The sequence below is a fragment of the Gasterosteus aculeatus genome, chromosome 21 (assembly GCF_964276395.1).
Source record: "Gasterosteus aculeatus chromosome 21, fGasAcu3.hap1.1, whole genome shotgun sequence".
Lineage (NCBI taxonomy): Eukaryota > Metazoa > Chordata > Actinopteri > Perciformes > Gasterosteidae > Gasterosteus > Gasterosteus aculeatus.
Window position 1 is genome coordinate 20,923,333 of NC_135708.1, and position 26,727 is coordinate 20,950,059.

The 26,727-nt window shown below is 45.5% G+C and overlaps 5 protein-coding genes across 11 annotated transcripts in view; 2 read left to right on the forward strand and 3 right to left on the reverse strand.

Moving 5' to 3' along the window:
* fars2 (phenylalanyl-tRNA synthetase 2, mitochondrial) overlaps positions 1 to 5,569 on the reverse strand; it is a 26,260-nt gene extending 20,691 nt beyond the window's left edge. The window contains exons 1-7 of one of the 5 annotated variants that reach the window (XM_078096411.1): positions 5,454 to 5,480; positions 4,374 to 4,456; positions 1,802 to 1,918; positions 1,359 to 1,696; positions 703 to 789; positions 517 to 576; positions 1 to 42 (exon numbers count right to left, since the gene is read on the reverse strand). The exon at positions 1 to 42 is cut by the window's left edge and continues 127 nt beyond it. In XM_078096411.1, coding sequence (XP_077952537.1) covers positions 1 to 42; positions 517 to 576; positions 703 to 789; positions 1,359 to 1,678 — 509 coding nt within the window. In that variant the 5' untranslated portion in view covers positions 1,679 to 1,696; positions 1,802 to 1,918; positions 4,374 to 4,456; positions 5,454 to 5,480. Of the gene's footprint in view, positions 43 to 516; positions 577 to 702; positions 790 to 1,358; positions 1,697 to 1,801; positions 2,000 to 4,373; positions 4,457 to 5,453 lie in introns of all 5 variants that reach the window. The other 4 variants (XM_078096412.1, XM_078096409.1, XM_078096413.1 and 1 more) reach the window with 4 other exon arrangements.
* A 2-nt stretch (positions 5,570 to 5,571) lies between these two features.
* Positions 5,572 to 10,254, forward strand: lyrm4b (LYR motif containing 4). The gene is made up of 3 exons (XM_040169897.2): positions 5,572 to 5,822; positions 7,358 to 7,478; positions 9,975 to 10,254. The coding sequence occupies exons 1-3, from the start codon at positions 5,737 to 5,739 to the stop codon at positions 10,023 to 10,025; spliced, it is 258 nt and encodes an 85-aa protein (XP_040025831.1). The 5' UTR covers positions 5,572 to 5,736; the 3' UTR covers positions 10,026 to 10,254.
* Positions 10,255 to 11,718: 1,464 nt separating this feature from the next.
* Positions 11,719 to 13,489, reverse strand: ppp1r3g (protein phosphatase 1 regulatory subunit 3G). Its single transcript, XM_040169899.2, has one exon. It carries the CDS (start codon positions 13,391 to 13,393, stop codon positions 12,632 to 12,634), a length of 762 nt encoding a protein of 253 aa, XP_040025833.2. The 5' UTR covers positions 13,394 to 13,489; the 3' UTR covers positions 11,719 to 12,631.
* A 1,336-nt stretch (positions 13,490 to 14,825) lies between these two features.
* On the reverse strand, positions 14,826 to 17,104 carry cyb5a (cytochrome b5 type A (microsomal)). The gene is made up of 5 exons (XM_078096425.1): positions 16,706 to 17,104; positions 15,941 to 16,069; positions 15,823 to 15,852; positions 15,466 to 15,500; positions 14,826 to 15,381 (listed from the first exon to the last, which is right to left on the reverse strand). The coding sequence occupies exons 1-5, from the start codon at positions 16,841 to 16,843 to the stop codon at positions 15,303 to 15,305; spliced, it is 411 nt and encodes a 136-aa protein (XP_077952551.1). The 5' UTR covers positions 16,844 to 17,104; the 3' UTR covers positions 14,826 to 15,302.
* Positions 17,105 to 17,527: 423 nt separating this feature from the next.
* Positions 17,528 to 26,397, forward strand: c21h18orf63 (chromosome 21 C18orf63 homolog). 3 transcript variants are annotated; one of them, XM_040169891.2, is made up of 14 exons: positions 17,528 to 17,799; positions 18,975 to 19,103; positions 19,496 to 19,574; positions 20,921 to 20,977; positions 21,067 to 21,178; positions 22,020 to 22,061; positions 22,425 to 22,501; positions 22,624 to 22,727; positions 23,169 to 23,265; positions 23,442 to 23,527; positions 23,892 to 24,078; positions 24,324 to 25,115; positions 25,507 to 25,578; positions 25,818 to 26,397. In XM_040169891.2, exons 1-14 carry the CDS (start codon positions 17,666 to 17,668, stop codon positions 25,938 to 25,940), a joined length of 2,091 nt encoding a protein of 696 aa, XP_040025825.2. In that variant the 5' UTR covers positions 17,528 to 17,665; the 3' UTR covers positions 25,941 to 26,397. The 3 variants fall into 3 exon arrangements, with proteins under 3 accessions (XP_040025825.2, XP_040025827.2, XP_077952540.1); XM_040169893.2 differs by lacking the exon at positions 17,528 to 17,799 and adding an exon at positions 18,051 to 18,179; XM_078096414.1 differs by lacking the exons at positions 17,528 to 17,799; positions 22,020 to 22,061 and adding an exon at positions 18,051 to 18,179.
* Positions 26,398 to 26,727: the final 330 nt, after the last annotated feature.

Genomic DNA, 26,727 nt, shown 5'->3' on the forward strand with positions numbered 1-26,727 from the left:
TCCCTCTGGTGGGCGGAGGTGTGAGCGCGAAGCATCATTCTCCTAAAACAAGTGATCAATCGGATCAATCGATCTTTGGAAAATGCACTTAAATTAGATTAAAAATCCCGACATGTTTTCATTTTAAAGCCAGAAAGTTTATTTTATCTAAAGCGAGCAACTGAAAATACTTTTACTGTATTGAGATCAGATTACTTTTACTATATAAAGCTGCTAATACTAATGTGTTTTTATTGAGTTCAGGTGAGAATACTTCTGTGCTTTTACTGCATGAGATATGAAACTGCTTTTTAGCTGAGAATGCTTCTTGCCACAAAATGAAGAGTAGAATACGCCTCTACTCTTTATTTAGCAGTATTTAGTATTGGTACCTCTGCAGTAAATGATCAGAGTACCTCTGTTAATGTGTCTTTGGGGTAAAATTAACAGTTGTAGACATTTAAATCATCAGAAATCAGAGTCAAACGACATCACTACAGAAGAGATGCATTGTGGGCGGTGATCAGCGAGCATCACCTGTTCAGGTAGTAGTTGTCTCCTCGCTTCCTGCTGGGATGGTCGGGCGGGATCAGCAGGCTGTCAATCAAACCACAGAAGAACATGGAGATCTGTGTGGATGCTTCTCGTCCTCACGCTGCTCTTCACGCATTCAACAAACGAACAGCTGAGCCCCAAAGGGAAGAGTTGGTAGTTGGCGCCGACCTGTCGAAGTTCTGCTCCACGGTAACCACGGGGCTCAGGTTGTCATGGACGGAGAACAGAGGGTTGCCCCAGCGACCGACGTAAGCGCTGCGGGGGGGTCGGACGGACACGTGGTTATTGACGCATGAGCAGAGTAAACAAACAAACAATCAACAAATCAAATAATATAGATTTCACGTTAGTTGCATCCTGACTTTAAACATTTTGACTTCATGCTAAACGTCTTTCGTGGATCATTTCAACAACAAAAGGGGGTTAAAATATTAAAATATTTGTAGTCATACATAGTATCAGAGATCAATTAATACGTCCAAACATTTTTAAAGTACAATGTTTAAAGTTTAGAGTTTAAAGTACAACTAAATGTGGTTAAAAGAGTGTTGGAACTTTCTTTTGATTTCATTGTCATTTAATTAATTATTATTAATTATTGTTTTGCCTGTTTGGATCATTTTAATTAAATACAGGACAGACCCCAAAACATATACTGTTACTGCAATAACCTGCTGAACTGCAATATGTTTACCGAAAGTTCAGAAAGGGCACCGAGTACCAGCCAATCACAGCACACGAGCACTAACCAATCGCAGCGGAGGAGGCGGGAACTGAACAGACGTTGTGAGGACAGGATGGCGGCGCGTCCTGAACCTGCGTACCTGTAGAAGTGGGCTTTGATCCGCTCCTTCATCAGCCACACGGGATGGTGGGTTTGGTTGTGGAGGTTGCGGCCGACCTTCGCCAAGACGCTCGGCGCAACGTTGGTGAAGTCGTCGCGGCTGTAGGTGTGGCCCAACACCTCCACCGAGTCCCGACCAATCAGGGCTTGAGGGGCGGGGCCATCCGTGCTGAGGCGTCTGCGCGATGCTGCGCCGCGATTGGGTGAGAGTGTTGACAGGCAGCCGCGATGGAGCACGGGGAGGGGCGGGCCATGAAGGAGGGGGAGGAGCAACGGCACAGCGTTGTTGAGGAGTCTCATGCTGATTGGTCCATGAGGCTGGAGCGACATTAAAGGGACGAATTAGAATATTAGTTTATCGTTCAAGTCTGCATCTGACGGACATTAGAACGAGTCTGTTCTCTGACAGACAGATGGACTTACTGTGAACAGATTACTTATAGCAGGTAAGGATTATCATGATGAGTCTTTATATTTGTGTCTTCTGATACTTCATAGTACACTTTTCTCTCTTTCAACCGTGTGTTTGGTCTCCACCACCTGCCGCGTCAGCCATCGCATTCATGGTTTAAGCAGGAAGTGGAGAGACGAAACGAGCAGGAAAAAACCTGAACGAAGCAACTTCTCCGCGGAGGTCAGAGGAGGTGGAGAAGATGATAAATGAGAAGAAGAAATGTCTCGTTGCTTTCTCTCTTCTTTCCATCATTCAACCTCTGACAGGAGACGAGACAATCGCCCTTTCATGTGTCCCCATTAAATATTTGTACACACACACACACACACACAGACACACACAGGGGGAGCATCCCTGAACAAGACAAAGCGGGTGTTGCATTGCAGTAGCAATGCAGCAAAATGGATTATTGTTCCTAAATCTGTGAAGCTTTTACCTGCTGCTGCCGTATTATACGAGAGAGAAACACTGAGGTGTGTTTCTCTCTCACACACACACACACACACACACACACACACACACAGACACACACACTCACACACATGCACACACACACACGCACACATGCAAACACACACACTCACACTCACACACATGCACACACGCACACACACACGCTCACACACACACACACACACACACGCACACTCACACACGCACACACATGCAAACACACTCACACACACACACACATGCACACACACACACTAACGCACACACACATGCACACATGCAAACACACACACTCACACTCACACACATGCACACACGCACACACACACACACGCTCTCACACACACACACACACACTCACACACATGCACACACACACACTATGGGGACATTTCATTGGCCTGCATTTATTTCTTAGGACCTAAAACCAAGTTTTACCTTAAATGTAATGATTTACGTTATTGTTCCCGTTGTGTCGCCACAATGTGAACGTGTGATATGATTTATGTCCCCACACAACATCTAAACACACACACACAACTGGTTGTGGGTAAGGGGAGATGTGAAGGTCATTTTGGAACATAAAAGTGGAGTAGACGGAGGTGACCTGCAGGAGAAGCAGACAGGGACCCCTACAGGCCACAATGGTCATTACACTCCATAACATGACTAGCGTCACAACTTGCTCCCTCAGACCCTCTCTAGCGTGGGGGGGGAAACAAAAGCATTCTTGCTCTGAGGAGTCGTTGTTTCCCAGAGGGAGGCTCTGAAGGATAAAGACCAGAACGGGCAGGGAGGAGTTCTCTGCTCGCCGCTACGCCTTCCTCCGACGCTGTAGGAAATGGGACATTTCTCACACTAAAAAAACCTGCAACTTGTATCTGGAAACCATCCGGTTAAATGACGCACAAATAAAACAAAAACAACGCACAACTAAACGACGTGACGCCTGCTGGCGGAGGGAGGTACTTCAAAGAGGTTGCCATGGTAACGGTATCACGCAGGACGCAGGTGAACACACGCACACAAATACAGAGACACATACAAAGACAAGCGCACACAGGTAGAGACAAACAAACACACAAATACACACAGAGCGATTCTAAAAAGTGACACACTGGTAGAGAAAGGTGATAAATTACACACTGCAGAGAGAGAACGTATGTATGCACACACACACACACACACACACACACACACACGTACATATACACACAATGCGTCTTTTTAACAGATTCTGTTAAAAAGACGCATTGTTGTGTGACAAAAAGTCTTTAAGTGTATGAAGTTGTAGATCTGGACAGCTGCAGTATATGTATGCATGTGTCTGCATGTGTGTGTCTGTGTGTGTGTGTGTGTGTGCATGTCTGTGCGCGTGTGTGTGTGTGTGTGTCTGTGTGTGTGTGTGACAGAATCAGGGGAGTGGTCCTGCAGCAGGATTTATGGGGCTTGTAGTGTGATCTGATTGGTTGATACGTTGGCGTTTATTTAAAACAGCGTGTCCTTAAACGACCTCACATCCATCTTCACCTCCTCCTCCTCCCTCCTCCTTCTCCTCCTTCCTCCTCCCTGCTCCCTCCTCCTCCCTCCTCCTCCTCCCTGCTCCCTCCTCCTCCTCCTCCCTCCTCCCTCCTCCTCCTCCTCCTCCCTGCTCCTCCTATTTTTTTGTTTGTCCGATGTTTAAATCTGCGATATGATTATTGAAGCTAAATAATAATAAGTGTCTGTGAGAGAGAGAGAGACAGGGAGTGTGTAGAGTGTAAATCCTGGCTGCAGCACAAAAACATGTTAGAGAGACGATGGAGAGCTAAAATATACTGTGCACACACACACACACGCACACACGCACACACACACACACACACACACACAGTTTCCCTTGGTTCTATCTTCAGTGTTGGCTGTTATTTGAAAGGAGCCTCTTGTTCCCTTGAAGTAACCCTAACAATACTTTTATTAATACTTTTGCAACATCTGTTCCAGCTGGAGAGACAAAAGTGTCCCAAACAAAGATCGATAGAAAGTAATCCAGAAGGTGTCTTCATGGAGACAAACTCCAGTAGATCTAAATTATACTTTACAACTCACACGCAAGTTCCTGAAGCCTTCTGAGGACCTGAGAGTTGCACCTCCACCGGTTTGGACCCCGGCGAGACCGGAGGAGACGAGCACTTCCACAGAGGAAGAAAAACACAAGATTATTAAATCTCTAATCTCCAATCTGAATAGCTAAACAAATGTAAATCTGTTGCTGTGTATAAATGAAAAGGTATTTCCCGTCTGTTCCTTGAAATATTTCACCTTCTCAGTTGTCAACAACTCTCACGTAAACACGTGTGCATGCGTGTGCGTGACAGCGAGGCTACACTGACGTGATTGACAGCTGAGACGGACTAAAGGAATCTTGTATGGATCATCCGTCACTCTGCTCGACTAATGGGATCAGAACGATTCTGGTAATTAAACAAGTAACACGCAGATTAATCAACAAGGACAAAATAAAAGGCAGAATGACGCATCACGTCTTCTACTTCACGCACACACGGCGCTGCCATTGACCTTTACACTAAAAGACAGCAGGACATCAACACACAGGAAGTGTCTCTGACCTTTCACACATCCACGGCTAAAGAGCACGCACACAGACACACACACACACGCACAATGTACTCATGTGTATTTCTAGTTTGCTTCATTGTGTTTCACTTTGCTGGACCAAAAGGACTCAAAAGGCCCCAGAGGTCAAAAGTCAGAGACTGTCCTCAACACCAGTACGCTGCTTACAGGGACATTCAAAGCCACATGGTCATTTAAAGAGACATTCATAGGGCCAGGGACATTTAAAGGGACATAGGGACAGTGTCAACCCTGATGTGTCATCGGGTGCGCGTGCAGTTTATCTCTTTATAAGGCTCTTAGAAAGAGGCTTTCATTGAAGCGACAGTCCTGTCACTGGCGTTTGTAGCATTGTAGCTAACCTGCTAACCCACAACAGGATAGTTTAGAGGGTAATAAAAGCCCGGTGTTAGGCCGACATGCTGCCGCGATTTAGTCCCAAGTCAGCCGCTACAACCTGATAATATAGCCAATTTATAGAAAAGCGTCATACGTGTGTTGTACGTTGTTTGTAGACTTAATAAGAGATTAACATGAGCAAAGCTAACTCACCTTCTGTCGCTGGTCTGCAAAGTCTGCGGGGACGCGCCTGTGCTCGCGCCAAAATGTACATTGTATTCCAAATTTACCGAACTGAACTTTTGGAGTACTTTCACAAACATACATTGTTTCAATGTGGATTTGATACTAAATAAGTAATGCAGGTAGATGACAAAATTATATATTTAGCTATTTTTGATCAGGCGCTCGGTAGACGTCACTGGCGTCACTGAGGGGGCCTCCTGCAAGGGGCTGTTGCACGGTCGAGTAGCAGCGTCGTAAGCATAGCAACAACATGGCGGCCGCCGTGCGATCGCAGGTCATTTCTCTGTACAGAATGATGCTGACGGAGAGCAAGAAGTTCCCCTCGTACAACTACAGGTGAGAGAGGAAATCCAACCAGTACGAACAAACCTCTCGGCCTGCTTACAGCGGCTGTCAGCGGCGGGAAAAGATGCTAATGGAGCGGCTAACGGCTCAGTGTGCAGTGTTTACATGGGACTCATGTCAGTGTCATAACTGCTTCTCGATGCTTATAAAACACTGCATGGGAATAAATACTCAGATACTTAATTTTTAGTGGCTGTCTATGTTAACAGTAGTCGTATGTTGTATTAGTTGCGCTGGATGTTGGTAGCATATTTATTCAAAAAGTATTCTGCGTAAAGATGATTTGTAGTTTGATGGGTTGAGGAAGAAAGTAATTCATGAGTAGAAGAAGACGATGATGATGCAGAGAAAGAGGAATGAAGGAAGTAGATGATGAGGAAGAGGGATGAAGGAAGGAAGGAAGTAGATGAGGAAGAGGTATGAAGGAAGGAAGGTAGTAGATGAGGAAGAGGGATGAAGGAAGGAAGGAAGTAGATGAGGAAGAGGTATGAAGGAAGGAAGGAAGTAGATGAGGAAGAGGTATGAAGGAAGGAAGGTAGTAGATGAGGAAGAGGTATGAAGGAAGGAAGGAAGTAGATGAGGAAGAGGTATGAAGGAAGGAAGGTAGTAGATGAGGAAGAGGGATGAAGGAAGGAAGGAAGTAGATGATGAGGAAGAGGGATGAAGGAAGGAAGGAAGTAGATGATGAGGAAGAGGAATGAAGGAAGGAAGTAGATGATGAGGAAGAGGGATGAAGGAAGGAAGGAAGTAGATGATGAGGAAGAGGAATGAAGGAAGTAGTAGATGATGATGATGAGGAAGAGGGATGAAGGAATTGCATAGACGTTTATGAAGAGTATTTTACTGATATTGCGACAGGTTTAGCCACATTCTTGGGAATACCAATAAAAGTGTGATTATTTTAATTAATTAACGGAGGAAGTGCTTCATTCTGTTGGGGTTTTTGTGACGCAGCAGTTTGTTCTTCACTCTTTCTGCTCTTCAGAGCGTCGTTGACCTTTGACCTGATTGGTCGGCTCCTATCGGGCCTCACTCGGACTTTTACTGAGCTTTAACTTTAAATTCATTTTTTTGTGTTCAGGTTTGAAGCCAAAAGTAAGTGAGTTTGGTTCTGGTTCCGTTCACACTGAGATCCTAAACTTTGAATTAGACCTTTTTAAAACTACTCTAATCTCGCTGTGTTTAAGGGAGGTACAAATAAATGAGGTGGAAACACGGTTGAAGTGAACCTCCTATGAGGTTGTGTCTTCAAATAGAATTACGTTTTTTACCTCTTAATTCAAGCTTTCATTGTATTTAATACTCCTAAAATCATCTATATTAGTTTAACATTTAGAATATTGTCCCTCCCCTCTTTACATTCAGATGGACCTCAGTGATAAACAACTGATTTTATCTGTCAGTGATTTAAGATCTCAGCGCACAGGGGTTATTTTTAATAAACCTTGTTTTTCTTTGTGTCTCCATTGAACGTATTTGTCCTTTTTATTATTTTTTTTCCATAACCTTTTTTTTTCTTTTTGCAGGACCTATGCACTGCGGCGGGTGCGTGATGCCTTCAGGGCCAACGGGGCATTGGAGGATCCGAGAGCTGTGGAGAGACTGGTGGTGGAGGGACAGCAGACACTGGCTTTGATAAAGAGACAGGTGAGACACACACACTTGAATGATCTAATTTGGGTGACAGGAGACGGTCGTCAGAGGGAAATAGGGAGGATCAATAAATATAATTACTTTGCCAAAAATGATGATGATTAAGGTTCATGCTGAGCGGCCCACGAATACAGAAAATGAAGAAGCTGTTTTTTTGTTTCAATAAAACAAACCGATCCTGCTGCATCTCATTTTTATCCCAAACTCCCACCGCAGCGTGACTCATTCCAGCCGCCATACCCGTAGTTTTATACGGTTTATTTACGGCGCGTCGTCTCCTCTGCGTTTCGCCCACGCCGACTCGTGGATCGCATCACACACACACACACACACACACACACACACAGGCTAATGCACCTTCTCTTTATATAACGCACTTCTCCCCAGAACACACAGGGATTATTCTCCTTTGTCCTCTTGTCGTTATCACATTACCTGCATGCTTTACCTGACACATTTAACAATAATTGTATTTGCATTAGTTTGTTGTGAGTCCCGACTGTGTGTGTGTGTGTGTGTGTGTGTGTGTGCGTCTGCTGCGTTCAATGAGGGAGCTCTGTACAGGAAGCGTAGTGCGTTTCCATCTGGGTCGACTCTCCTCCGTGTGGTCAAAACGTTACAAAGTGTTACCAGGGTCAAAGTGTTTCCTTGGTAAGGCGCTGTGACACAAAGGGGCGGGGCTACGTACAAGCCATTGCTGCTGTGCGGAGTGGCAGACCTTCTTGCTGTACCATGTGACCTCCCATGTGACCTGACACACAGCGGTGGAATCCTCAAAAATATGACCTCCTAACATCTACTCCTGACCACTATTCTTGTGTGGAACCAGTGGGTGGTCCTTTCAACCTCAAGGTCAAATGTAGAACTTTGACCTCTACAGCACAAAAACAAACGGTTAGTTTGTATTACTGATGCAACAATGATTCACTATCTCTCTCACACACACACACAGTTTCTTTGACTTTTTGTGTGTGTGTGTGTTTCCGCGTTGGCCGATGCCAGATGTCGAGCCCGACGGCTGATTGGTCGTGATTCATTTGTGTCCAATCAGCGAGGCGATGCTGCAGACGGGCTCGTTAAGGCCGGGGGTGGGACCTAATGACGGACATTCCCAAGGTTACAGATACTGTAGCAGAAAGAGGGGGTTGTAAACGAAGACGTCCCATTGGTCCTGTTTAAAGAAGACTGGCGCTCTCACACACACACACACACAGACACACACACACACTTAGACAGATGCTGTGGTAAGAACATGTGTGTGTGTGTGTGTGTGTGTGTGTGTGTGTGTTCAAAGGTCATACCCGCCGTAGTATCGGATTGAAGTGTGTCTTCATGTCAGAATTGTTCTCCGAGACAACGAGATTGTCTGTTGCTGATTGAGTTAACCCTTCAAAGTAAAAGCACAGAGGAGAGGGAGCAGCATGTTCTGAAGACCACTTTGTTCCCGTCGTCTTCTGTTCAGGTGATGAAGAACTGTTGATTTGTGTATCTGAAAAATCACAGAACATCAGTAAATTATTTAAAATCTCCAATTCATCAATATGATTAATTTGAGATCAGGTTTTATTCTGAAGATCAGAATAATCCGTATTGTCCTCAGGATTCATTTAGGCTTCAGAAGCAGTCAAACGAGCTGAACTGCTCCACCCTGGAAGCTCCGTCCTGTTTCTCACATTTACTGATAGTTCAGGAAGAACCGAGAGAAAAAACTTTATTAGGATTTGATGGTGCAGTTTGTCATTGAGGCGCAGACACACACACACACACACACACACACACTCAGCAGGGACAAACGGGGGAACTGAGGGGGGTCTGAGTGGGAGAACAAAAGCGAGTGATTTAATTGGCGGGATTAGCAGGACAGGAAGCCGCAGGACGTGTGAGATGCGGAGACTCCGTCCTTCGGAACCACTTCCACCGCCCCGGCGTCCTTGAGCAAGGCAGCGAGTCTGTCCGTCCCACGGCGAGCGGCCACGTAGAACCTCAGATGAGAGATGTTCTGTGGACACAAAGACATCACAGACCTCCACAGGAAACAAGGGGACGCGATCTGTGTGGAGGAGTTGGTCCCCGTTGAGTCCTCTTCAAAGCCAGAGTGACGAGTGGAAAGTCTGGAGACGGAGTCCGGTCCGGTCCGGTGGAGGAGAAGTCGAGTCCCTGGTTGATTGAGGTCAAACCTCTGGTCTGACGTGACCTTCCATGTGTAACTCGGTATCAGGGCTGGACAGCCGACCATGAAAGGAGCTCATTATTAATTCATCGTGGATCTGGACCACATCTAGAAATGGACCTGGTACATTTGTCTGTCAGGGAAATCCAGAGCTCTCCATCAGATGTTGTTTTTCCTGGTTGTTCCCCTTTGAGGGCCGAGCCTCCTGCAAGCTGATTGGTTCAGACCCCCCCCCCCCCCTTACTGTTTCTCTGTGGAGGGAGTGCGCCCTCTGGTGGTGGAGCAGAGACTTAAAAGTGTCTTTGTCTCCGTCCCTGCAGGTGTCCATCGGGAGGATGTACGCAACCCAGAAGAGCGTCGTGGACGACTGACCCCGGCAAACAGGGCACAGATGCATTGTGGGAGACGGCTGACGGGCGAAGCTGTGGAGTTTATTTTTTCTGATTATTGATCGATGCATAAATGTATAGATATATTGATGATGTTCTAATAAGAAATGGCTCAGACAGTAACGATCAGAACGTATTGATCTGATTTATGTCTTTTTTTTAACGCACAAGTCGTGTAATTATCTGAACTATAAAAGAACTACGATATTCACTCGTGTTTCTGATCAGTTCATTTATTTCTAATCGACAGGAGAAAATGTTATTAAATGTTACACGTCAGTTTAAAGTGTGAATTAACTCCTAAGGATGTGTTTTGCACTGTGCGTTTGATGAAATGTTGACATTGAATCTGAGAACCTGAGGACTCGTGTACAGAATCGTTTCCACGTCGTGATGACACACAAATCCATATTTGCTGTGTGAGTCCACAGGCGGCGCACACACCGCGGCGGCGTGGAGGAGGTGACTGACCCACGCGGCTTTTAATAGATCCGTCTGTTGGTTTTAGAGCGACACACACACACACACACGCACACTTGCACAATCAGCAGGAGCGCTTTCATCAGACCTTCGGCCTTCAGCCCGAGGCCGTCTGAAGGGACTTTGTCATGTTTCTGTTATTTTATTTTTAATACGTTTAATCCTCACAACAAAATCCAGATCAATTGTCTTCAAATTGATTTAGGAAAACTACAACACCCAAGATGCACCTCAACATGATAAACTTATCCTGCAGTCTGAGCATTTGGCTGTGAATCCTCCAGAGCATGCAGCTAAGCATTGTGGGTAATGTATAGATCCATACTTACAAATGAGCGGCAGCAGCAGTTTGCTCTTCATTGCCGCTTTGTTAAAATCATGATTTTTACTGCCTATAGAATGTTAGTCAATAAAGGAGTTTTCTACTATCTATCTATATATATAAATATATATATATATATATATATATATATATATATATATATAATATTTATATATATATTTATATAATTTATATATATAAATATATATATATATATATATATATCTGCCATATAATGTGTATGATCTGGTAGAATATATGGCGTCATGTTCTTGTCCTGCAGGTCACTTCATCCCTTTGAGCCTCTGCTTGTGTCGACACATCAAACAGATGTTGTCAGGTTGGTCAACAGAATGTATTCAGAGGACTCCTGAACTTTGACCCCTGGGTAAAGGGGACAGACAGGAGGACAGGCCGTACTGGACTGATCCGTCTTCTGGTTTTGGCAGATTTCACAGACAAAAGTTTCTGTGATTTTAATTGAAACTTTATGAGTCTGATCGATTTCAACAGAAGGAAGTAGCCAAATGTCCCGCTGCAGTAAAAGCACTAACGTAGAAAGACCACATCATGCAGAATAGTTCCTGACTGTAATAGTTATTTTCATCTTGATGCATCAGCTGATGAAGATGGAGCTCATTTCTAATGACGTCATATTGTGACGCTGGTGCACGAGGTTCTTTCTGGTGATCAGAAGAATTCTGAGGAAAAAACAGCAAATCTTAGTTTAGCTTGATTGTTCTTATAGTCACGGTGATAATCAGACAGGTTTGATCAAAGATGTTTTCAGGATATTCTATCATCTGATCTGTTATGTTTAATATTAAAAATGGATTCCAGCTGATGGACGTAATGCAGCAAAAAGAACAAACATCCATCAGAAGAGTTTATTGATTGTTCATTTTGTCAAAACACTTCATCGTCCACACAAACGTTCAGAGATCAGATTCTTTACACCAATCACATTCTCATTAATGAGCCACGCCCAGAAACACATCGCCTCTTATTTGGACAATGTTCTACATCCGGGTTCTGGTCCACAGAGCAGCAGTGAAAGCGAGGCACGTTTTACTCCAGCAAGTCCTCAAAGAAGGTCCATCCATTACATCACATTACATCACATCACATCACATCACATCACATCACATCACATCACATTACATTACAGGTCATTTAGCAGACGCTTTTATCCAAAGCGACTTACATTACACTTTAAACTCATGGCTTTTTCACATTTTTGCCTGGGGAGCAATTGGGGGTCAGGTGTCTTGCTCAGGGACACTTCGACATGGAACATGAGCCAGTCTGGAATCGAACCACCAACCTTGTGCCCCATCCAAAAGCCCAAATGTCCACTGTGTTGTTGCCATGAGACTTGAACCAATAGAAGAGAAACTAAATGTCAACTTCTGACTAAACACAAGTTGTCTGACCTCAAAAAGTGTCAATAAGCAGGTGGGACACAGCGTGCGCGACATAACCGCGTTTACGCACAGAGTAGTAGGTTGGGTGGAGATTTGGAGGTTTTACGCACAGAGTAGTAGGTTGGGTGGAGATTTGGAGGTTTTACGCACAGAGTTGTAGGTTGGGTGGAGAGATTTGGAGGTTTTACGCACAGAGTAGTAGGTTGGGTGGAGAGATTTGGAGGTTTTACGCACAGAGTTGTAGGTTGGGTGGAGAGATTTGGAGGTTTTACGCACAGAGTTGTAGGTTGGGTGGAGAGATTTGGAGGTTTTACGCACAGAGTTGTAGGTTGGGTGGAGAGATTTGGAGGTTTTACGCGGGCTCAATAGGCGTCGAACGCGGTGCCGAAACGCGGCGACGTGCCGGGCATGCAGCGGTACCGGAGGGTGTAGTTCCTCCCCTCGTTGTTGTCCCAGAACTCCCCCTCCTCGCTCCGCACGTACACGGCGAAGTGTACGGCCGAGCTGGGGTCCATGAAGGGCGGCGTGTACACGGTGAAGCCGAAACGCTCCCCCTCTCCCCCCGGCCGGTCCGCGGCGCCGGGCAGAGCCTGTGCGTCCACGTAGGAGAGCCAGTCGTTGAACGTGTACCTGAGTCCGACCTCTTTGTTGGTGCAGCTGGTCCGGACCCGGATCTGGCCCCGCAGGTCGAACTGGGTGATGACGACCTTCTCCAGGCAGACGCGGAGCCGCTGGACGCGCCGCTCCGCGTCCCGCGGCTCTGGGAAGCAGGCCACCAGCCGGTCCGTGTCCAGGCTGGACTTGAAGCTCTGGCACAGGTCGTTCAGGAAGTCCTGCGGCGGCGGGAAGCTCCTGTGCCGGGACAGGACCTTGCTGGGGATCCGCGGCTCCTCCAGCGCGCTGAAGTGCTTCACGCTGGCCAGGTTCAGCCCCATGGAGTCGGCGAACTTTACGTGCTTCCCTCCGTTGCTCCCGGGGACGCCGGCCAAGAGCGCAGCCGGGTACGCGGGCAGGGACCGGGCTCTCCTCCGGTCCTTCATGAACCTCTCCAGGTGAGAAGCGTCCACCTCGTCGTCCAGGTCTCCTTCCTCCTCCTCCTCCTCCTCCTTCAGGCCGTTCTTCATCTCACCCGGAGAGCGCGTCCCTCCTGCGGCGTGGATCCGGGGAGGCGAGCAAGAGGCCGGCGAGGAGTCCGTGGCCTTCTCGGTGCGGGCGGCTTGTATATAGATGCCCCCCCCCCCCCCCCCCGCGGACACGCGCACCGTCACATCATCACCTGTAGCGTGCGGCGGGCGGAAATACGTCATCAGCAAACAACAACCACGCAAACAACAATCGCGAGTCTGTGCACGTAAATGCAATTCAGTACTGCCGTACTTTACTCAGGTAGAGGTACAAATACAACACCGTAATACTCCATTACAAATACAATTCCTCCAAAAGTATTCTCAGAACTATGCAGTAAAAGTACATAAGTATTCTCACCTTGTAGTAGAAGTATTTTCATGTCGTTCTCAGCTCAGCTGAGAGAAGTGACGTCACTGTAATCCATCACTTTGTTTGTGAACGTCATGTAACAGGTGCGTTACAAACCGGAAGCAGCCCGTTTCCTTATAAGGCGTTGGACCCTTTCATCAGGCACGTGCACAGACGTAAGTTGAACTAGTTAACTTATTAAACTAGTTAACTTGTCTAATTTGTAAAACAGTAAATCTGCCTGTGTGAGTGTGTGTGTGTGTGTGTGTGCGTGCGTGTGTGCGTGTGTGTGTGCGTGTGTGTGTGTGAGAGAGTGTGTGTGTGTGTGTGTGCGCGCGCGTGTGTGTGTGAGTGTGTGTATTAATTCAACGTGGTTTATTGGGTGTTAGTTGTGGTTCGACTGCTCTGTTTTTAATCGAGTCTAATGTTTTAAACTTTATTGCGTGTCTTCATCTACAAGGTGCCCGCTGTCTTCCTCTCTGAACTGGCTGTTGATCCACAGAGCGACGCTGGACAGCAGCAGCAGTGGCCCCCCAGGCCTGATGGGGCCGCATCAGGCCAGGCAGGAGTCTCTGCTGGGCTGCACCCCGTCCCCCTGTGGAACCAGAGGCTGACGGAGGAACTAGACTACAGCCAGAGAGACGTGGAGCCGGACCCTGCAGACCCCTTCCCAGAGATCTACCTGAGCCCAGGACTAGGGAACTCACCGGCGCCCTGCTCGCCACAACACGCCCCCAAGCGTTGACTTTGCACGCAGCAGACAAGAAAACTGTGTGTTTAAACTGCGTGAGGAGCATGAACCGGTCCGGACTGTCCAACAGGCTGGGACAAAGTGGACCGGTCCACAGTGGAGGACTTTATACAAACGTCCCCCCAAGAGACGGACTGCCAGCCTGCAGTGGTGCGGTCGCCTCCAACGCTTTTATCTGCTATTAATCCCTCTGTTCTGAGCCAGAGGCCCTTCTGTGACCCCAGAGACCCTTTATCATGTTTCTACTGAGGAGACTCAACAGTTCCTTCCCTCTCAGGGAAGCTTTCTATCTCTAAGGCTCTGCTGGGGTCAAAGGTCGGAGAAGAGAATGAAGAACAGAGTCTCGGACTCATTTTAATAAATCAAAGCATTACAAAGTCATTTAGTACAGTGTACAGTACAACTTTCCTACTGAAGAAGCGTAACAAGGTGGTGGTTCGGAACCTCGTACAGATGATTCATCTTGTGATGGGACCCAACTGCAGGTCACATGACTAGCTGCTGATTGCATATTCAGGAAATCATTTCAAATCACTGAGAAATAAAATGATAAGAATGATACATCCATTGCATTTCTACATGATTTCAACAAAAATCGGTAATTCAGTGTGTCAACGACTCATTAGCATACTGCGAGCCAATTGGTTGGTTTAACAGGGTGAAGTGCATCATGGGTAGCTTCATACTGGAATCAGAGTAGAAGAGATGATTTATTCCACTGGTTTAATTGGTGTTTGGTCCATCCTCGCTGCCATTGGCTGGTGCAGCGGCCTACTGATGACATCACAGCTGCATGTGTGATGATGTCACTCTGAGATGCAGATGCGGTACATCAGTGTGACGAATGCCGCCGCCAAAACGGGGATCAACCAGTTAGTCCACCAACTGTAAGAGAAGCACAGCTAGTTAATAACTAACTAACCAACCAACTAGGAGACCTGGTGTGTGTGTGAGTGTGAGTGTGTGTACCTGGCGTTGTCCTTCAGAGTGGTCACAGGGGTTTCCTGTGAAACAAACATCTTCAGACCAAAGCAGAAAAAACTATTTCATTTACATCTGATTTAAACAAATTCATTATATATATACATATATATATATATAATAATAATAATAATAAATATATATATATATATATATGTATATATATATAAAAATTGCTCCCCGGGCAAAATGTAAGAGCCACGGGTTAAAACTGTAATGTAAGTCGCTTTGGATGTCAGCTAAATGATCTGTAATGTAATATAATATACATACATACATACGGTTGGTTTCCAGCAACTACATTTCCCATGATGCAACTGGAGAACAACCCACACACTCACTTACCTGAGGTGTGGCGATCTTGTGTCGATCATCCTGCAGACAGTTAAGAGAGACAGACAGTTAGGTCACATGACGTCCTTGCCCCGCCCCCCCCCAGACAGACAGACGGACAGACACCGACCGGGTGCAGCTCTCCGATCACCATGGCGACGGACATCTCCCTGGCGTCGCTGGAGTGACCGACATCCTCGAAGCTCTCGGTGGCGTCTCCTCCCGCCTGCTCCCTAAGCACCTCCTCTCCTCCGGGGTGCTGGTGTGAGAAACAAACGCACTCTCTGTGCCCGGCTCGCTTATCATTCGGCATAATACTGATTATATTCTATGTGTGTCTGTTCTCGTGCCCCGGGTCGGCCAATGGCTGAGCGGCTTCACAAGGCCGCCGGGTCACGGGGCCTCGGCCCGGAGGTCAAATGTCACAGGGCGAGTCACTGGGGCCACGAGGTCAAAGGTCGCAGCGCAAGCGGTTTATCAGGCGTATTATGTCACAGAATCATTTTGCAGAGTATAAAAATATATTCATGTATCCCTGTGGTCTTCTGTATGAAGTCAGATCAGTAACTAAATAAGTCTTTGATTTAAAGTCTCCCCTCACCATTAAATAACTATATTTAATCCTGTAATGCTGCTGCCGTGGACTTTAGTCATGGGCGGATTGTTAGATACTGATCGAGCCGATGAACCGACCAGATCACCAGACTTCAGCCAAATAAAGCCACATTTAGCGGAGTCTTTAGCCAACAACAATGCGTCTATTTAAAGTTATTTTCCAGCAAAGATAAACAGACGAAAGTTGGGTTGAATGTTTCTGTTCAGCTTCTGATGACAGTTTATTTCCCCAATAACGTTTTCACGGCCACTTCGTGTCGATGTAGATCGAGCTGCTCACCTCCTCCAGGAACTTGGTGACATCGTAGACTTTGTGGTGGATGATGATCCAAGTGGATTTGAAAGTGTTCTGCTGCTCGATCTCCGACAGCCGGAAGTATTTCACTCCTGCGGGACTTTTTTCCTCCGTTTCTCCCATTTGCGTGAACGGCGAGTCGGACCGTCAGACAGGAAGTGGCCGCTGACCGTCGACGGGAGTCGTTAAAGTGCCTGTTCGCGGTTGTGTAATCCCGCAGGGTGCAAACACACCGACATTTACCCCAGTTTCTACCGATAACAGCCCCGACATCCAGCCCATGGTGAGTTCAGGGACGGCCAGCTGAGTGCGACACAACACGAGTAGTGCGGGAAGTATTTTCAGAGTAAAAGTCTCGTTTAATCGCGTGTGGCAACTGAATCGTGGCGCTCCAACCTTCAAATGTATCATTGTATTTTAAATCTTCTGATTAAGAAGTTCTCCGAGCTTAAAGTCCAAGTCCAATTGTTTTAAAACATGTTTATGGTTCAGGTCTTTACTGTCACATATTATTTTTTAGCACTTTAAAGAATCAACCATTAGATTGTATTATATACTATGTTCAACGCGTGCATGGTTCATCCTGTAAATCGAGCCACCGTTTTTGTTTTTTTTCACATATTTTCAGTCCTCTTGCTGCTAAAAAGATTTTTTTCCGGAAATAATTCCAAAACGTTTATAGAGCGTGAGAGCATTAATATCTTCAAATATTAGCTAAGTAACTTGAATGTTAGAATAATATAAAAATAACACCGACACTTTGTCTGACTTATTTTACCTCCATTCTGTTTTTCTATCAATTGGGTTCTTGTGTCAGCTCCGGTCACATTTCGTCTTTTGAGACTTTTCCATCTTGTTTTGACAAGTTGGTTTCCGGAAATAGGACATGTATTTCTGGCTGCTTCACGAACGCTTCAAAGTTCCTGCAGAGTGACTATTGGTCTGATGAGCTGTCAGTCACCGGGGAGGCTATGGGCGGTGACGGGGGTGAAGGTTCACCTGTTTAACTCTCTAGGATTTCCTTGTCATGCGACCCTTATCTTCCCCAGCGCTCTGGCGGGAAAACCCACTGATTTAAGGTCATAGCTCGTTTATTTACACGTTGTATCACTCCACAGAAACACCGGGAACTTTACAAATAAACACTTCCTGATGTTGTTAGAAGAAAAACTAATGTCAGATGTGTGGTGGCAGAAGTGAGAGCATTGTTGTAACATACTATTTTATTAGTTGAATGTTGTATTATTAGTCCATATGTGTGACTAAAGCTTAAAAAGTACAATATTTGACAATTTTTGATTTGGGTTGGTTAATCGAAGCAGAGTGAGTGCTCATCCCATCATGACTCAGCAATATTTAACTATTTTTCTTTGCAATTTTTTAACTAATTTTGTTAAATTGACGTTAAATAAGTACAACAATACTTTAAATCCTAGCTTTATCTTGGTCCCGTGCGAGCGTAAGTATGACTTCGACGAACTAAATATCAAAGTAAAAAGAGGTTAATATGGATTTCACACTCATGTTAACAGTACTTCCATTACCTTCTTGTTAGCCTGTGTTAGCAATAACTACATTAGCTTATTGTTAGCTGGTGTTAGCAGTAACTCCATTAGCTTACTGTTAGCCTGTGTTAGCAGTAACTACATTAGCTTATTGTTAGCTGGTGTTAGCAGTAACTCCATTAGCTTATTGTTAGCCTCTCTTAGCAGTAACTCTATTACCTTCTTGTTAGCTGGTGTTAGCAGTAACTCCATTAGCTTACTGTTAGCCTGTGTTAGCAGTAACTCCATTAGCTTATTGTTAGCTGGTGTCAGCAGTAACTCCATTAGCTTATTGTTAGCCTCTGTTAGCAGTAACTGAAAGATTAATTATTATGTAAACGGTAAAAAGCGACTGGAGACTTCCAGAAATGAAAGAATAATCAATTATTACAACTACAACTACGACTTGTTTTAAACTAGACTATTTAGTTGTAGTTTAGTTTTATTTTATATTATCTCTAACTTGTCTATTGGTTTTAACTCGCCGGTCAGGTTATTATCTGTTATTCTTATTTATTTATTTTTCTTCTAACCTTTCAAAATTGGTTTTAATGCCCATGTCTTAACTCTTACCAGTTGGCTCCAAATCGTATTACTTAAAATGGTATTCCTACTTAACAGTCTTTTGTTATGATTATTTCCTCTTGTCCACACAATGTGTAGTACTGATCACCTATATGGATCCTATGGACACGTATGTGTGTGTGCAGGATGAGCGGGGGGGTCCAGGCCTCCGTGTTCTTCCTCGGGCTTCCTGCCCTGAAGAATCTGTGCTGCGTGTCTCTGAGTCTTCAGGAGGAGGACGAGGACCTGAGGAGCAGACAGATGAAGACCTGCAGGTCAGCCAGCACATTATATATTTATGCTTATTAGTCGTTCTCTCTGATGGTAACCGTGACGATGAGCCATTGTTACCGGTTTGTGTCTTATTTTCTCCCAAAAAAGTCCAAATAGTTTTTCTTGGAATTTCTATTTTATTTTTATTATCATTATAAAAAGCTGTAAACACTGTAAACCTTGGACTTCAGACTACTGTAACGACGCAACAAGTGGAACCACAGAAACATGTCATTTATTAAACAAAGGATTAATATCTTCTAAAATGTTTGTTTTTTTACTATTTACTAGAATGAAGATTTCCAATACTTCCTATTTGTACGCACTTTCTTTTATTTAACCATTGTCTGTGTGTGTGTGTGTGTGTGTGTGTCTGTCTGTGTGTGTGTGTCAGAGAGCTGGTGCTGCTGTACTCTGATGTTCTGGCGTCTCCGGCTCTGGACTCCTTCTTTGACGTGGTCGTGGTCGTAGCTGTAAGAAACACAAACAACAACAACAATAACAGGCGCAGGCGCAGGGGGGTAGAGAGGGTGTGCTGGGAAGCACAAGGTTGGTGGTTTGAGTCCTGACTGCCTCATGTTCCATGCCGAAGTGTCCCTGAGCAAGACACCGAACCCCTAATTGCTCCCCGGGCAAAATGTGATGTAACAACTCGTTGTAGATTGTAGAACAACAACTTGTTCTTCTACGTTCTCTAAAGATGAGTTTTATGTCCGGGAGACATAAAACGAGAGAAAGTTGATGAGTTCAGCAAAGTATTAATACGTCAGAATAAATTCCATTATAGAAGTAAAAGGTATATATAATGTGTAAGATGTATTCATTAATGATACTTGTATATTATAACTAACAACAAGGGAACACAGTGAAGCCGTTATGAAGTGACTCAAGGTTTGTGTCGTACGGTCAGTCCGTCCATCTCAAGGTCTACGACACACACACACACACACACACACACACACACAGCTTTGATGATCCTACATATAAGTTCATATAAAAGCTGGTTAAAACAGCTGTTCACACATCTGGCGATCAACAACGTTAAAGGTGTGAAATGTTCTCTTCTCTGCTGAAGGTTCATTATTGTTAATGAATTATAACATGAGATGTTTGTATTTTAGTTTGATCTTCAGTCATCAGCGTGTAGGAGTACTTTGAGTTGTGTTTATTTGATGTTTTGCTGAAAGTACTTTGTGATGATTCTGTGTAAGTGTGTGTAGCTGTAAAAGAAACGCACTCGCTGACAGTTTAAAGCAGTGGTCCCCAAACTAGTGCGGCCCCCTGAACAATACCAGAGACGCATTGTGATTTGTTTTCAGTCTGGCCACGCTAGTTAGGTAAGAGAAGAATTGATTCAGAATGCAGAATATTTCTCTTCTTGTTCAATGCAAAGAAAAGGCTGTTTGTCTCATCTGTCAGGAGGCGCTATTCATAGAATACAACAATTTACGCCGACACTAAGAATCCCGTCACAATGACAAGTATGATAACCAGAGAGGGTTATTTGGTTATTATTTATTTCCTGACTTTTCTTTCTGTGAAGATCCCGGAATGTGTTGCGTTCTGGAAACAATAAATGTTTACAGTTATGTTTACAGGCCTCCGTGCGATCGTCACACTTTTTCTGTTACAAACTGACCTCGGCCCCCCATCCTCTCGGATGTGTGGGGACCCCTGGTTTAAATACTTTAGCCTCGTAAACAAACACGCACAAGGACTCACAGATACACACATGCATATACACATTATCCCTCATCGTTATTAGCGGCCTTGTCTGGCGGCCTTGTGCCGTCTGATGCGCACTTGTCTCCTTCCCTAGATCCCTTTCTACCAGAGAGGAATCCTGCAGGTGTTTGGACAGAGACGCAGTCTGCGGGTGAGAGGACGGACAGATGTGTCCTCGCTGGACCACTGTGAAACAGTTCAGCTTGCTTTTAGTTGATGGAAAGTGTGTTGTGTGTGTAGCTGGGCTGTCCTCAGGTGGTGTCTCCTCACGTCCTCCAGTGTTGTCTGTCCTACTCTCTGATCACTCGCCTGGCTCCCGGCTGGAACAAGGCTGGACTCTACCTGATCGCAGGTGAGGCCGAGTGTTCTTCTGCTCTCCCTTTATGTTGCGTTGGTTGTGTCGCCCCGTGTGGACTAACGTGGTAGTGTTTCCTGCCACCACGGCCCCTTCAGAAACCCTCTCAGTCTGGCTTCCCTTCCCCCTAGAGGGTCCAGCACTACGTCCTGGGTCACAACCAGCATCCCCAGCTCCATCCGATTAGTTTAGAACGAGCAGATTCAGAATAGATCATTAACAGACTTCAATGAAACCTTCAGCTAGACTCATCAATCTGTTTCTCAGAAACAAAGCAGGTATCTAAAGGAACTGTGAACACTGACGTGTCATCTTCCTTACTGTTCTTTTATATATTTATATTATGTATTATATTTAAACAAAAGGCAATTCAAGGTGCTTTACATGTAACCATTAAAACAATCCAAACCAAAAGAAAAGGATATTTAAAAAAGAAACAAGAACATTGTTCAGAACCTCACAGACACACAATGTGACCTCTGACATCCAAACATGACTCCATTCACAACACTAACTTTTGAAAGGTGATTTACTCGTCGTCTCAAAGATCGGCATCATTTTTGTCCGTTTATTGTAATCTGATAATCAGATTTTGCGGATGAGTGAGACTTCCACTAACTAGTGCTGAGCAGAAACAGAAGATATTTCTTTTAATGGTTGATGGAGGAAACAAACGTGTTGACGGTTTCCTTGGAGATAAGCCCCGCCCCTTTCCTCCCTGTTTGCGAGTGGACACACCGCTTACCCCGATTTTAAATTGTAGAACGTGTTCAGGTAGACGTTGTCCATGGCAACGTGTGATTTAAGTTCTGTTGGAGTTGTGTCCCTTCGTCCTCAGGGAAAGACTTCCTGACTGAGGACGGGCGGCTGGACGCCGTCGGTGAGCTCGCTTTGTCCTGTTTCAGTTCACGAATGACATTAATTGACATGATTAATTTGACATTAATATTTCTGTTTGAATTTGATTCCATATTTACATTTCTTTTACTATTGTATTTATTTACTTAGAAAACATTTTTTGTGTATTTATTTGTGCTAAAATATATTTAATCCATTAAAAAATAATTGATAATTAAACAATAAAAAGTATGATGTATATACATTAATATTTTCTTAATTAAAAATTAACATAACTTGATAAATTGATTAATAACGTAATTGATTAATTAATTAAATAATAATTAAAATAATAGAAAGGCTAAATAAACAGAAGTGTGTGTGTGTGTGTGTGTGTGTGTTTCAGGCCTGGAGCTGACTACCAGTGAGGGTCAGCTGTGCATCAGCGTTGAAGCCAACGTGGTCCGACTTCCACCAATCAGAGTGATTTATTAAGCATTTAGTTACAAACAGCATTCACAGAGACACACAAAATAACCATAACAGCGACTCATACAGAAACTATAAAATAATAACTGATGTCTGTCTGTCTGTTCATGTTGCAGCTGGAGGACTTTGATTTTGCTCCGATGGTCCTGAGGAGGTTCTGCTCCGATCCGGACTCCGTCCTCGACACCGGGGGGGCCGTGTGGTGTCACGTCCTGCCCAGGTAGGACACGGCGCAGATGTCTTCAACTGAGACTTACTCTCATCTCCCACCGAACATGTTAAGCAATAGAAAGCAGCATTTCCACTTCTTGTTTTATTCTGAAAGGGAGATATTATCAAAATAAAACATTGGAATTTATTACCTGACGTATTTTACTTCTATTTTATTTTATTTTTCCCTTTAGTTAATTAATTTCTTTATTTTTAAATAAATAAATGATACATTTATATTTTTTACTTCTACAATCAATTTCTACATTCTTTTTAAATATTATTTTGGTACATTTAACGGCATACTAACTCATTTAATTAAATTTATCTTGGCAGCTTCTCTCACCAGATAAAGAATCGGGTTGTGTTGACTGACTGCGAGCAGCAGGGGGCGCTGCAGCTCTTCTGTGTTCAATAACCAGACTGTGTGTGTCTGTGTGTGTGTTGGCAGCATGAAGAGAGGTCAGATCATCAACATCAGCCGTCAGCTGCCCAGAGACGGACCATTCAGAACCTACAGAGACCTGCAGGACCACTGGAACCACCTGGTACACAACATACTAACAGACACACAAAGAATACACGCAGTACATACACACACACACACACAACTACCCAGAGCCGTTGTCATGGTAACCTCTTCTTTGAGTTACATCTGTTGTCCCTTAGACCCTCAGCATGCTTCTACAGTAAGTTTGTGTGTGTGTGTGTTTGTGTGTTACAGTACGGCTACAGACTCCCTGACCTCGCTGAAGAAGAGGTGGTCTACTGCAGCGTCTACTTTAGACTGGTGGGGGAGAGACTCTTCACGTATCCTTCAAAACTAAACATCATGACGACGTTATTGTTATTGTTATTTTGATCTTTCCAGCCGTCCTTGAATGCCTCATGTGAGGTAAAGTCCTCCGTCAAAAACAATAACCAAAACAATATTTCAAATCAAATTTCCTCAGAGCAGCAAGGAGAGGATGGAAAAATCAGAATAGTTTAATATTTATTACACTGAGCCTTTTTTCCTACATTGGTGAAGCTTGGTTCAACTTTCCACTTTTTGTACATTAACTGCAGGACTTTTAGTTTGAAAGTCAAGACCATAGAGAAAAACGTATGTAATTACTCTGCTTGAGACACAAGCGTGGCAAAAGCTGCGTGTTGCCCCTTTGACCCCGAGCAGATACCCTCTGAGCTGCGTCCGCCTGCAGCCCGTGCAGCGCTGCCCCCGAGCCGGCCCTCAGGCGGCGCCGTGCCACTTCCTGTCCGTCCTAAGGGACGGACTGCGCTCCGTGTGCGGCTTCCCTGCGCCGCTCAGCGGGAAACCCCGTTATCGTACCGTGGGCCTGAGCCCCGCCGCCGCTCCACAGGTACACAGGTTGTTGTTCTGCACGTTTGGGGTGTCATGGTGTCATGTGACCACCGGGGGGCAGCATCGCCACACCGAGGAAGAGGAGGGAGAAACCGACTAACGTCTCTGATCGTGTGGAATCAGTTGTATTAATTTGAGCGCAGAGGACGATGTTGAAAGGACTGTTCTGATTCTGCGTTTCCATGGCGACGCCTGGAGATCAGCTGGTCTCCATCTTTTTGTATCTCTCCTCTCCCTCCTCAGGTGCCAGGTGGTGAGCAGATTAACTTGAGCACCACCTCATCCTCCATCAGGCCGGTCCTCAGTCAGCTGCCCCCGCCCCCCCCTCCTCTTCCCCTCCGGGCCGTGAAGCCCGGTTTCGGGTCGCAGCCTCTCACCTGGCAGGACGGAGCCCAGAGGCTTCTGGGTAACAGACTGATGCAAAGTCAGGAGTGCAGAGGAGAGCCTCCATCATCATCATCCTCCTCCTCCTCTTCCTCGGTCCCCCCGCCTCTCCCCCCCGTGATGTCCTCCACGCAGCTGGTTCCCATCTTCAGGAACAAGTGTCCTTCTCGCCTCGTCAACGTGGCGCTGCTGCGGCTCCAGAAGCAGAGGGAGCAGCTAATTGGTCGAGGGGAGGAGAGGGGGAGGGTCACACTGCCTGCCTTCAGGACGACGACCGCCACTTCTTCTTCGTTGGTTTCCCCTCCGGCGGCGGCGTGCCTCCCGCCTCCTGCTGTGTCAGGCGCTGCTTGCTTCAACCGACCCCACGAACCTCCTCCGCCGGGACTCAGACGCATCGGCAGCCTCAGTCCGGCCTCAAGGCCCAGACACGGGTTCCTCCTGGCTCCGAAGGCGGAGATCCCCAGACCCAGGTCCAGAAGCACTGCTACTCCACCTTCTGACATCTCCAACCGACGTCCTTCAGCCGCTCCACCTTCTGATTTTTGCTTCAAACGTCCCTCAACTGCACCACCCTCTGACGTTGTCAAACACCCTTTAGCCGCTCCACCTTCTGACGCCTCCATCAAGGAGAGCTCCAGCAGCATCCGACGGGTGAGAGAGACCTTCTCATCTCATGTTCTATCATATGTCGAGCCAACGCCTGAGAGCCGTCCAGTGGTGTTTGTCTTCTCACAGCAGCGCCTCGCTGTGCTGGTGTTTTGCGGGAGGTGAAGGCTCCTCGTCGTCTAAACTCCCTCAACGGAGGAGTTAAATCCACTGATTTAACTCCTCTAAAGGGTTTGCCTTTAGTTCTAGACGATAAATGAGAGCTGAGCTGCGAATACGATCCATACAGTTTAGAGTTTAGAATTGTCCTTCTGTGCGATTCCTCGTGGAGCGGCACAGACCTGCTGTTAGCTACGGATGCTATGCTAACTTGCTCACTAAGTGTTTTAAAGTTTAACAAATGACGACGAGCTGTCACATGGTTTTGTTCTTCCAGAGAGTCGAGTCCAAGCAGAAGAATCCCAGATCAGAGACACGAGACGTGGAGCAGATGGCCAGAAGCAACCAGGTGAGGAGACCTTCACTTCTTTGTTTGTGCTTCCTCCCTCCTCTTCCTCTTCTTACCAACGACTTCTTGTTGCGCCTTCATGTCCCCGTATTGATCATGAAGTTCAAACAGTGAAAGTGTTTCAGGACAAAAACACTCACCAGCCGTGCTGGAGATCTGTCAATCAGTGTGTAGCCCCGCCCTAGAGCTCGTACCCACCCGTCTCCCCCCTCACACTCACCCGTCTCCCTCTCCCTCAGCTGTCCAGGCTGAGCTGTGTCTCTCTGCTGTTGTGGCCGAAGGGTCGAGGAGTGACGGTCAAACCTAAAGACAAGAAGGGGGAGCTGATGCTGAAGGTCATGAGCTGTCTGGCTGAGGCCTGAGACTCACACTCACACACTCACTCACACACACAAGCACTCACGCACGCACACACTCACACATATAATTAAGAGCGGCTTGTTTATGGATTCAATGTGAAACGTGTCCATCTTTATCTAATCTGCTCGGTGAGATGTTCAAAGTGACACGTTTGCTCTTTGTTCTTTTTGGTGTCGCCGGGTTTGTTTGATTTGAGACACCAGATGTTTAGGGGTTAAAGGTCACCGGCACGTTTACTTCTTTCGTTCAGCAGCTCTTAAGTGGCTTCTTGCTAATATGTTAAATTAAACCACATTAACAGTTCACTTCTTTTTATTTCTTTGAAAAATTGTTTGGAATTTTAAACAGTCCTTATTCTATAGATAATTATCTCTATTATATAACAATATTTAACTTGTTTGTTAAAAAATGTAAAATGATATTAAAATGCTGAAATATATTCTATATTTTCTACTTGAAGTGAGTGCGTTTTGTTGTCATGTTTTTGTTTTACGTGTGTTCTTTATGTAGCTGCTCAACACACACACACACACACACACACACACACACACACACACACACACACACACTGCTGACTGAAGAGGGATGAGAATCATTTTGTACAATGTCATAACAAATGATATGTATAGGTACTGATCTATATTTGTTGTGTGTGTGTCGTCGTGACGCAGGGGTTAGAGCCGGGAACCGCAAGGTTGGTGGTTCGAGTCCTGGCTGCCCCATGTCTCAAGTCAAGTGTCTCTGAGCAAGACACCAAACCCCTAATTGCTCCCCAGGCATGTGGTGTGT

What these genes read in the sequence shown, in the direction of transcription:
- lyrm4b (XM_040169897.2), top strand. Translation starts at nt 5,737, where the DNA reads ATGGCGGCCGCCGTGCGATCGCAGGTCATTTCTCTGTACAGAATGATG. An exon ending in TTCCCCTCGTACAACTACAG is followed by an intron (nt 5,823 to 7,357) that starts GTGAGAGAGGAA and finishes TTCTTTTTGCAG; the next exon opens with GACCTATGCACTGCGGCGGG. An exon ending in TGGCTTTGATAAAGAGACAG is followed by an intron (nt 7,479 to 9,974) that starts GTGAGACACACA and finishes CCGTCCCTGCAG; the next exon opens with GTGTCCATCGGGAGGATGTA.
- ppp1r3g (XM_040169899.2), bottom strand. Translation starts at nt 13,393, where the DNA reads ATGAAGAACGGCCTGAAGGAGGAGGAGGAGGAGGAGGAAGGAGACCTG.
- cyb5a (XM_078096425.1), bottom strand. Translation starts at nt 16,843, where the DNA reads ATGGGAGAAACGGAGGAAAAAAGTCCCGCAGGAGTGAAATACTTCCGG. An exon ending in TGATCGGAGAGCTGCACCCG is followed by an intron (nt 15,853 to 15,940) that starts GTCGGTGTCTGT and finishes AACTGTCTGCAG; the next exon opens with GATGATCGACACAAGATCGC. An exon ending in ACTCTGAAGGACAACGCCAG is followed by an intron (nt 15,382 to 15,465) that starts GTACACACACTC and finishes CTTCTCTTACAG; the next exon opens with TTGGTGGACTAACTGGTTGA.
- c21h18orf63 (XM_040169891.2), top strand. Translation starts at nt 17,666, where the DNA reads ATGAGCTGTCAGTCACCGGGGAGGCTATGGGCGGTGACGGGGGTGAAG. An exon ending in AGACAGATGAAGACCTGCAG is followed by an intron (nt 19,104 to 19,495) that starts GTCAGCCAGCAC and finishes TGTGTGTGTCAG; the next exon opens with AGAGCTGGTGCTGCTGTACT. An exon ending in AGGACCACTGGAACCACCTG is followed by an intron (nt 23,266 to 23,441) that starts GTACACAACATA and finishes TGTGTGTTACAG; the next exon opens with TACGGCTACAGACTCCCTGA.